Source organism: Coenobita brevimanus, chromosome 38 (genome assembly GCF_032717465.1).
Source record: "Coenobita brevimanus isolate Jiangsu-jjx chromosome 38, ASM3271746v2, whole genome shotgun sequence".
Taxonomy (NCBI): Eukaryota; Metazoa; Arthropoda; class Malacostraca; order Decapoda; family Coenobitidae; genus Coenobita; species Coenobita brevimanus.
Genome location: NC_136991.1, coordinates 50,325,456 through 50,336,688, shown reverse-complemented (window position 1 = coordinate 50,336,688; position 11,233 = coordinate 50,325,456). Strand labels below are relative to the sequence as shown.

The window sequence follows — 11,233 nt, the reverse complement described above, 5'->3', positions numbered from 1 at the left end:
GATGTAGATAGAGTGATGAAAAGGGTTTAAGTGCATGTGTTCAAAGATAGATGGATGCATGGCAGGCCAAGAAGAAGGTGGATGGATATATTGAATGTGAGAAAGCAAGGTATGGAAGTTGAAATCAGGGAATTGATAGCTGACTGAGTTGGAAGGATGATGTATGTATAGAAGAGCACATGACAAGGAATGGGACTTTTTCTTAGTTAACAATGTCTCTTGTTTGGCAGGTGTATGTTAAGTTCATCTTTTAAAAAAATACCGGAGGAATGTGTAGATAGCCAGGTTTGTGAGGTGGAGCTAGCATTCTGGGGCTTGAATGATGTATATATAATTGTGTGGCCTATTTCACTAGGTACCCTGTTGATACTGTACTTCTTTCCCTTTTGCACATTATCTTGTTTCTTCATCCTACTTCACCCCATCCTTAGGTCATTAAAAAAAAAAAAAAATGCTAAAGATTATATCATGCACAGGAAGATTAACTGTCAAAAATTGTTACAGGATAATACAGTAATAAGTTTCCTTAAAGAACTTTGTATAGTGGATGTATTCTGATATATTAAAATATTAAGAAGTTTAGTTATCTTTATATTCCATGTTTTATATTTAGAAAAAAAAAAAAAAAAAAATCTTTACGTATTTTTTGCTGCTGAATGTTATTGCTAAGCTGTCAGATGTGGGAATTGCACCATGTGAGGAGCCATTGCAACGCCTCCATTAAACTACCCATTAGGTAGAGATGCGTGTACAGGTAAACAGTGTAGTAGCAAAGATGGTAAATAGCTTTAAAAAGTAATTGTTCAGTGTTATATAGTTTGTTTATGAGTATTAAAATATATTTTTAACATCCACTTCGAATTTATTTACTGATCAATGTTTGACATTATTGGTTTGAAAACTTTTTTTTTCTTTGGACCTGTGGACAAAATACAGGAACTTCCATGTCTCCTGCCCCAATTTACATCTTCCCTTTAGGAAGCAGGCAATGCATGATTGATCTAATGGGCATGTTGGATGAGATACTGCATTATTGATGTGATGGGCATGCTGGATGAGATATTGCATTATTGATCTAATGGGCATGCTGGATGAGGTATTGCAACAAATCTTGTAATTAGTAATAGATTATGGTGCATGCATGTATAAGATGTCACGAAGTCAGTGAAAAATCAGTGATATAGTTAAAATTACAATTTTTACCACCAGTTTGTTTGTACTGTAAATGGTTAATGTATTCAATGAATGCACAGCAGAGGTCATCTTTCCATGTTAGAACTGGCCATGCTTTTTCTGTTGGATGCTCAGCAGCTTGAAAAACCCCATTTTGTAGAAGGGTGGATGGAACTTACAGGATCACACAGACTGGCAATTTACTTAGAATGATGTTAGATACATTGACAGGTTCACACAGACAGGCAATTTACTGATGATAGCGCAACATCTCGTTCTCGCCCCAAACACATCAAGCTCCTCGGTCTGGCAATGGGTCTCCTTTAAGTTCCAGGAATTCATCTTGTGTTGTCTCCTTGTATGCTTTGTAGGAGATAGTTGACAGAGAAACTGTGATTCACAAGTCTTACTGCAGCAAGTGATCATATAGTTCTGTTTCTGGTGACCTGAACCAAAGATTACCCCATGGCTCCCTGAGAAATGCACCATTGACCCCAGTCAGGGAAGCACTGTTCCACATTGCCCCTAAATTTCAAGATATTTCATGGTTTTTCAGGTCCCTTTATTAATTCATGAGCTTACCATAGCATACCTTTACAGTCCACAGTAGTGATATAGGTAGGATTATGGTGTGAAGACAGGTTTATTGATGGAGCAACAAGCATCCCCATGTGGCACATTTCCCCCATCAGATGGTATTATTTTTATGAAACTGAAGCCTTTCATTTACAATAAACTAACAAGAATGACTCCAGATTTTGATTTACTGTATTCCTTAAGTGTATCTTAATGATTGCTCATTTCCATACATATTTCTCTCTCTCTCTCTCTCTCTCTCCTTGATAGTAGGTGAGTTAAATAATAGTTCCTATGCCCAAACACTTTATTTACACTTATGATTAATCTTAAGTATTTTCAGGTAGTAAAACTGTGCTGAATCACAAGGCTGTCTGTGTTCAGCCCAGTACACATCAGCACTTGAAATAAATAATCCCTCCATTACCTCAGAATGTATTGTTTTGCAAAATTCCCTGGTAATACAAGCAGGATCTTTCCTGTGTTGGGGAGTGCAATACAATATACCATAATATTATACTTTGCTGTACAGTAATGGGTTTTTAGTAATCTTCGCATTGACATTCTGCCGCATTAGACAGGATGGCATGAGCATTATCTACTCTTATCTGGGCCTTCTGGAGTGATTTTTGTTTTTGTTTTTTAAACCTGCCCTCCTCCAGATTGGCAACATGAGTCAAGTGAGAGCCTCAGACTGTTAAGCAAAATACTGCAGCAAGAAACTTGATCTAAATGCTTATGTGATACTTAAATGCTTTGAGAATTTATAATAGAATATCTCCTGGTCTCGCACTTGAAGTTCCCTCCAGGATACGTAAAACATTATATTTTTGTGGCTGGCTTGCAAACACCTAACATGTGACACCTCTACATGTCCAAGCCATTTTTACTGTATATTTTACCAACTTCTCATACCAGGGATTTGCAAGCCAGCCACAGTGCATGCATATGTAAATTGTAAAGCAATTCCGTCAATGGAGGGCTTACTTTATTTCTGCCTTACTCTATGACAGCAAAACCCATTTATTCCAACATGCAGCCCTTAGCTTGGATTTTGGTTTAACTGATGTATGTAAAGTATGCTCTTGTCACCTTAACTTGGCCTAGGTTTTGTCTCTGCAGCTTATTTCACATACAGTAGTTTGATAGCATAACAAGACAATGCAATAGCTGTGCATACTTTGCATAGTATTTCTTCATGATTAGCACCATATTCTGTTGTTAAAATAGTGTTTCAACTCAGTATTCAAGATTAAGAGATGGCAATTTTAGGCCAGGTGAGTAAAAAGAGTATATTGTAGTTGTGTTTGTGTGCAGTAAACCTCGGACATTTTAATCATTATCAAGATTCAGAAGAAATATTGTACACCAGAAACTATTGTTGATTCATGGTGTATTTCATGCTCTTCATTCTAACTTGGCCCAGATTTTTGTCTTGTTGCTGCCAATTTCATGTAACTGGCAGAAAAATATTATAGCGTACTATGGATCTACAGTCTTTGCACAGCATTTCTTCATGACAGGCATTATATTCTGGTGCTGATATATTCTTACAGCTCAGCATTCATAATGGAGAGACAGCAATTTTAGGCCAAGTTAGTGTAAAAAAGACATAATCTGGTTCCACTACTTGAGCAGTTTAATGATGTAATTAGCTCAGGAGGTTGAAATAAAGGGATGTTACTGTATAATATATTACCATCAGGCAACTGCCGTCGTATGCAGTAGTATAGGACTACGTGAGTCTAAGATAATGGAGGATATATTTCAAGGTTTAACATATTCTGGATACCCTATAACATGTACAGTAGAGCCTCAGTTGAGGAAACACCTGAGTTATTGAAACCCTGTATACACTGTAATGACAGGATTTATACTGTAATTTTTCTTACTGTAATTATGACAGACGTCCAATTTAAACCCTTCAGTTTGAGGACATCTTGCCTAAGCTGAGTAAAGTATGAAAGACGTCCTTGGGCTGAACCAGTTAATGGAAGGTGTTTCTAAACCATGCAGCCCAAGGAGGTGTTGGAGAGGAATACCTTCATGTGGTGACATTGATATAACTGGGTGGTTCAACTGCCTGGTACAATCACCCCTAAAACACCTGTACTTCCCTCCCTCCACTGCCCCCAAAGGAAGGGGATGGACTGCAGGAGAAGGGGAAATTTAGGCCTGTTGTCCACCAGGTTTGCATTTCAGATGAATGTGGGACTACAACTACCGTACTGCTATTACAGCCCAAGGAAGTGCCTTTGAAGCTATATAGAATCATCTGGCATTAGACATAGATGAAACAGAGTACATTAAAAAAAAAAAAAATGCCCTCGGGTTTAGTGTGTCAATGATAAGGTGTTCGTTAAGATCAGGAGAAATGCCAGTTAGGGACTTGTGTAGTAACTGATAAAAGTCTAAGGATCAGGCATCTCATATAATGAAAAAATAATTGGTAGACTGGAGATTATAAAGAATAGCTGTTTTAGATTTAATACATTGAATGATTGTTAAAATAAGAGATTTGTTCAAAAACACGGATTTGGTGCCTAAACCCCTGCCAAGCTGATAATTTGCAAGGCAGTTTATCTCATCTGAGTCATTGTTTTAAAACCAGTGTAAACTGTACCTCAAATGAGGCTTGCACTCGGGTCTGTGCAGACCTTTACTGTGCCTCAAATGAGGTCCGCAACTTGGCAAGGGTTAATGAATACGGTATGTTAATGAAAGATCTACCGTACAATATCAAAGTATTGTACTGATTTGCCAGCCGGCACTGTTTGTCCACCCAAAAATCGACTGGTGTTCAACTGTAGTTCAGATATCAGTGACACCAAGGGCTTTTACTGATGTGAAGTATCATGAAGGTGTATGTAAATCTAGCCGTGATGGAGAAAACAACCAGGAGGCATCATATGGTTATACAGTTGATTATAGGTCAGCAAGGAGCAGCTGTAGTATGTGTACCAAGAGAAGATTAGTAAAACCATTTATATATACAAAATGCAGCCAAAACTACATATCTCTGTTGTGAAGTATAGTAATGCTGTATTCACAAGACTCTTTATAAAACTGATTCTACCATATTTTCATGCACACACACACACACACACACACACACACACACATTAACAATTATAGGGTATACTGTACCCCCAAATGACGTACTCGTACTGTATATGGTACTATACTATTATTCAACACGTTTTATGATATGGTAGCTCGTTCACTGTAACTGTACTCCATTTACTCTAACTTGGCCAAAAATTACTGTCTCTGCTTTTTGTATTCTGCGCTGTAGCAATACGTCAACACAGGAATATGATGCTAATCACAAAGAAGTGCCATGGAAAAGATGTAGAGGTGTAGCAATGTCCTGTTCTGCCACTTAACTCAAAGAAATGTCATGGGATAAAAATCTGGTCCAAGTTAATGTGAATGGAGTATAGGCGGAGATTTTCGTCATTTTGCAGCAGTATTTCCCATAGCTCAGTGGGAGAATAAGACAATACTACGGTTCCACATCCTATCCGTAACACTTCTCGGTCACTAGCACCGAACTCCATCGTTAATCTCTCTCTACAGATCAGTGTTCAAGACGGAGGGATGACAGTTTTATGCCCTGTTAAAGTGAACAGAGTATAGAAATGATTAATCTTATCATTATATGTCGTAGATGTAATGTTGGTTATGTCACCAGAAACAACAATTGTACTGAAGATATGTACACTTCATGTGTACTAAAAAAAAAAAAATTCATAGGTGTATTTTGTAATGATTCTTTTTCCACAACAGTTTCCAGTGACTGCAGGAAAGCAATTAGCTGGTTTTGGCACTTGATTTAACTTCCAGTCCATATACAAGACTTCAGCTGTGCCATGACTAAATCTGGTATAGGGGTTCCATAAGAGGTGGTGACCATCATTCACTCATGATGTGCTGCCTATTTCTTCCATTCCATCTCTGTGTCTGATGTTCTTCCTACTTCTCCCTTTATTTCCTCTCTTTTTATTAAGCTTCTTTCCACTCCAGGTGGCTCTGCACTGAGTGACAAGCCTAATGGTTTCCCGTAACCCAGGAAACCATTTACAATGCTGGGTGGTTACCATATAACAAAATTATGGGATGAAGTGGATTCTGCTGTGATGGAGAGACACAGATGCAGTGTCTAACCAGGAACCAAACCTCCACTCAGTTCCCTGCACCTTGCTGACAAGGTGCTGTCAGCCGCAAGGGAACTTTGGTTCACTGCATGGGACAGCCTGCAGTGAAGGTTGCTTGCCTGCAGTTGACCCATCTGCATGGCCAGATGGACTGAGGTTGATCAACAGCAACAACAACAACAATAAATCTGTGTACAATGTTTATTGCTATGTCTAAATTCACTTGGGGTCATGGACTGATGCTGTGTTTGGCTTGTAATCTACAGGATGGTCCATAAGTAGCGCTCCAACAGAAACTCATACGGCAGTATCTTACTGTGTTGTGGAGAGGACTTGGTCTGCTGGTGTGGGCTTGGGTGTGGCAGTGGTAGAAGGAAATAAATGAATGATGCAGAATAGGCACTGATATTGTTCGCTGAGCCATCCATGCAATACACAAGAGACTGCCTGGTGGAGTGGGCAAGGAGTGTTATATGTGGACCACCCTATACGTGTTATATCCTAATTACTTTAACTTGGCCCAAATTTTCATCCTTTCTTGGCTTACTTCACACAGTCCAGTGGCATAAAAACAAACAAGTACTATGGCTCTAAATCCTTGGCACTTCTTGGTGATTAGCAGCATAATTTTACTATCTAGTTAAAAGTCAGTATTCAAGATGGAGAAATGGCAATTTTAGGTCAAAGTAGAGTAAAAAGAGTACAGTAGTTGCACATTCAAGATGGAGAGAGGACAATTGTAGGCCAAGTTGGAGTAAATAGATTATATTTAGCTTTTGTGCATCCCAGTATTAATGTAACATTCAGAGAAAGGGAAAGGACCAAGGGTAGTACTGCTTGAACAGCTGAGATTCATCACTTTGCACCGTGGAAGTTCTGGAGCCCATGACCAATCCACCTCGGCACACCTCAACCCTTACCTGATTTAAATTCTCGTATTTTCCTGTTTAGGTACAGGTACCTCTAGATTTACGCATGTACTGTACAGTATTGTGTTCCAGAAGTAGTGTAATTTGAATTTCGTGAAATTTAAACATTTTCCCATAAGAATACGTGTTAAGTGAAGGAGTTAGGTTCTGTGAAAGTACTATATGGTAGAAGAATGCTTGGAGGTCATGATGAATCAGACAAAGGTAAGTTAAATAACGAAAAAATGGCATAGAACATTGGTGTGGCTGCACAGTGATGTTGACACAAAGCTGGTACAACAGCAAATGCATGTTTGGTGTCATTTTTCATCCTCCAGCGCTGGAAGACAGTGTGAGACCTTGGTGGCTGCAAAATGAAATGCCCCATGGCGCGAGTTTCATTTTTTCTTTAATTGTTATTTTAAGAAAAATGTGTATCATAAACAGAACAACATTTTTTATATCGTGTTACAGTATTTAAAAAATGTGTAAATGAAACTGGTGTAAATTGAGAGGTATCTGTATTGTATTTTATTTTCTTCTGTTTGGGTTGTGTCTCATTTTGTTCTTATTTTGCTATTTTCCTATTTGGGTACTTTTTTGTATTGTTCCATTAAGGTACTGTATTTTGTTTTGGTACTGTCTCATTGTTTTTATTTTGGTATTATTCCATTCAGGTACTTTTTTTCTTTTTTAACTTCCCCCATTAAGGTGCAGTATTTAGTTTTGGTGTCATCCCACTGAGGTACTGTGTTTTGTATTTGGGTGTTGTCCCATTCAGATACTGTACTATGTTTTAAAAACCCCATTTAGGTACTGTATTTAAAACGTCCAGTATCGTTGGCTTTAGATACTGTATTTTAAGTACAGTAGTATCAAACAAATTTTTTTTACTGTGGGAAAACCTTACATATTTAAGGGTTAATGACTGTGCAGTTGTGATTACTGTAATAAGTGCATAAATGTTATATAGTACTGTTCATACTAGCATACTCTTATAGTATTTGTCAGAAATAATGAACATTTGCCTTCAGATGAAAGCACTGAACCCAGGAACTTGTATCTGGGGCTGCCACAGCAAGTTATGGCAGGTCAGCACTGTGTATCATGCTTAGTGACTGTGAAGCTTATCAATGGTGGACTGTTTTGAGAATACAGTATAACCACTATATATATATATATATATATATATATATATATATATATATATATATATATATATATATATGTGTGTGTGTGTGTGTGTGTGTGTGTGTATAATTGTTCCTGATGTTTTGCTGATATGGCATGTGAAAATTGGATTAGTTAAGACTAGTACAGTATATAGCTATTTTTTCACTTCAATACTTTATACTGTAGTTCTCTGTACACTACATATCTCAAATCTTCTTTAGAAACATAAGTGTGTCACAGTTAAAGAGCTGTTTATCTTGTCTGAACTGATGAGGATTCACATCCCTTTCAGTCTGAGTCACACAAGCGTCTGCCACAACCCTGGGGTGGTAATCAAGAGGATTCACAATAACAATGCATTACCAGATGTTTTGGTAGTGACTTTGGGGGCTTTGTAAAATGAGAACTAAACCTGATACAGCTATCATTACTGTACAACTGAAATTATGTTGTGTACCATTGTTGTATAGGCCTGAATAGTGTTCACATTTTCTTAAATAATATTGTGTTCTGAACTGAATACTATATGGTGTTGTGCTGCGTGGCTGTAATTTATTTTCAGTGAGGTAGATTTAATAATTTTGTTTTGTGAATATTATCAGCAAAATATCAGAAACTTGCATTCATGAAACACTGAATGTCTGACCACTGAGAGGCTTCACACCTGGCAATCCCTGGAATATCTCACTCCAATGGTCCCACATGATTCTGTAGCACTGTACCTTCCTTTGATCTGAAGGCAACACTATATAGATCCCAACAGTATTTCAAAGGGCAGAGGTGGCCAGAGGATTTCCTGTCATGTAAGTGCTACCAGGGGTGTAAGTCGGTCTCCTACCCTTAAGTGTTCTAGACTATGGCAGCCTAGCCTTGGGCCCCTTTGCTCCAGATCGGTCAGAATGGGATTGGCAATTACCTTTACTATACATTATATTTTTACTGTGCGAGGAAGATTCCTAGAGATATGTCGATGCATCTGGATCTTCACTCACTGACGGCTTGGCCACAGTTCTCATCAGTCTGACCCAGAAAAGCCTTTGGCCCTCAGGCTCTTCCACCCATGGTAAATAAGTGCGAGTCCTGAGTAAGAGGCGGAGCTTTTTAGGCTGATTCTGTGATGGTAGAGGGGTCAGAAGAATAAGAATCAGCTTGTTCTTTCTCTCATCGAGGATCTTGTTACTTGCCAGCTGGAGTTCAAACATGCACCAGCTGCTCTCCACAAAAGCTGAGGACAGCACCATCACCACCTGGCAGTGTTAATGAAGGTGAGCCATAAGCAAGTTATTAAAAGATTATTTTATATGGCAGTAAGTTCTCTGTTTATTTTATTATTATTATTTTTTTTTTAGTAAAAGAAGGATTCTCTACTGAAATTCTCTTGTTACCCACAACTGTGTGTCCTTCTAACTGTGAAGGGAAGAGGAATCTGAGAACTCTCTATAAGGGAACTCAAACCAAATAAAATCATCTAGTAGATATAATGCCCAGTTGGAGTAATGACATTGCTTTTGAACTGTTTCCAACCTCAAGAGATGGTTCAAGCTTCTTTGATGAAGATATGCAGTGAAGGGAAGGTGGATCAAAACTTTTATGCTGTGTGTATCAGACTATGTTTGTGTAACCTTGGGGCCACTACACCTCACAGGGGTTGCCTTGACTGTTGAACTAAGGCTTGTCTGAGTCCTCCGAGCACTGATGAAGCCAGTACAGTGGTGTATCAACAGCTGAGTTCCAGTTAACCAAACAATGAGTGAAAGACTAAGAAGAGTAATTAAGGAATGATGAGGGTAAAGCATATGGAGCAAGTACAGCAACAAACTGTGGGGGATAATTACCTTTCGTGACTTTTCAACAGAGGAAATAATGTTGTCTGTGATCTCTTGCCCCACCGTAAAGTCTCTCTCGTGTACGCACACTCTGTACCTGAAGCACCAGCCCTAAGTCAATAATGTGCATACAATACCAGGTTACTTTGATTAATGACCCACTTCAGTAGAAACATGGTTTAGCATAATGAAATCCATTGTATAAAACATCTTCAATAGAAAAAAATAATAATTTGCAAAATCTGAGCATTTCCCTATGATTTATTTGTATTGATTCATAGGAGGCAGAAGTCACTGGATGTGTGAATTTTGTTAAGGAGGGGAAGGGTACTAAGAACTAATAGTGAATTTGGTGCTCATAAAAATTTATTTACTGTGTCTAAAATTGCTCACACTGAACATTGTTTGCATCTTTCATTATAAATGAACCATATGGTGAGAACTTAACTGAGTGATTAAATAATGCATACCTAAATTATATAGTGTATGTTTGATGAGTTAAATGTACGGCAGTATGCCGTGTGTAGGTGTCCCTCTTACCTGCCACCATCCTCCAGTTTTGCCACGAGGTGCTCAAAGACCCACTGCCTGTCTGCCTGGGAGTAACAGATGAAGATGTCGTAAAGATGGTCCGGGTCATCTTTGTACGTCATTCTTCTCATCCTGGCCCTGTGCACCAGGTAGCGTATGTACCTGCAACACAGTGGTCTTGTGAGGGGCAGCATACCCTATCCATGCACCCATTACCCAGTGTAGTACTTCCCCATCAGGAATGCTGGGCTCCAGGGCATGGGTACTCAGTCCAGACATTAAAGGTGAAAGTGACCAATTACTCCCCAAAACCAGTAACTAACCTCTACATAAAATGCACCAACATACACGCATACTGACAGACACAGGTTAGGTAGCTATACCATAATCTAAAGGGAAAGGTGCTTAGAGTATGTCAAGGTCAGACTATCAGCCCACTACTGATTATGGACATATCTCTCTCAGAAGGCAGTGTGTCTTCCTCATCAGTCATATTACTGCTGCTCTCCCTTAACCCCTTTGAATTTCTTTTCAGGAAACCAGATCAGGATGCTTCTCTCTTAGGCTGCTGCCCTGATTCATGCCTGTCTCGAGTCATCACTACCAAGCTGAATATGAAACCTGAAAGGGGAGCAGCATCAAGCACACAAACCTGCTCATTGGATTGTACTGTTTGCAAATAGCTTATGAAATTAAGGTCAGACCTCATTGTACAGTAAGAGATTGTGGTCCCTAGGCTGTATCATAGACAATACTAACCCATATGTTAAATACTGTGTGTGTGTGTGTGTGTGTGTGTGTGTGTGTGTGTGTGTGATTTTGGATGAGCTGAATAATATTCCAAGGTTTTATCTGTCCAAGATTCAATAACTGTGGAGAAAATTTTCTC

At 38.7% G+C, this 11,233-nt stretch overlaps 1 protein-coding gene across 1 annotated transcript in view; it reads right to left on the bottom strand.

The window, feature by feature from the left end:
- Positions 1-8,943: 8,943 nt before the first annotated feature.
- The window catches only part of Toll-9 (toll-like receptor 9), a 28,597-nt gene continuing 26,307 nt past the window's right edge, over positions 8,944-11,233 (bottom strand). Inside the window, exons 10-12 of the mRNA XM_080269963.1 lie at positions 10,354-10,506; positions 9,823-9,910; positions 8,944-9,234 (exon numbers count right to left, since the gene is read on the bottom strand). Of these exons, the coding sequence (XP_080126089.1) occupies positions 8,944-9,234; positions 9,823-9,910; positions 10,354-10,506 (532 nt within the window). The remainder of the gene's footprint in view (positions 9,235-9,822; positions 9,911-10,353; positions 10,507-11,233) is intronic.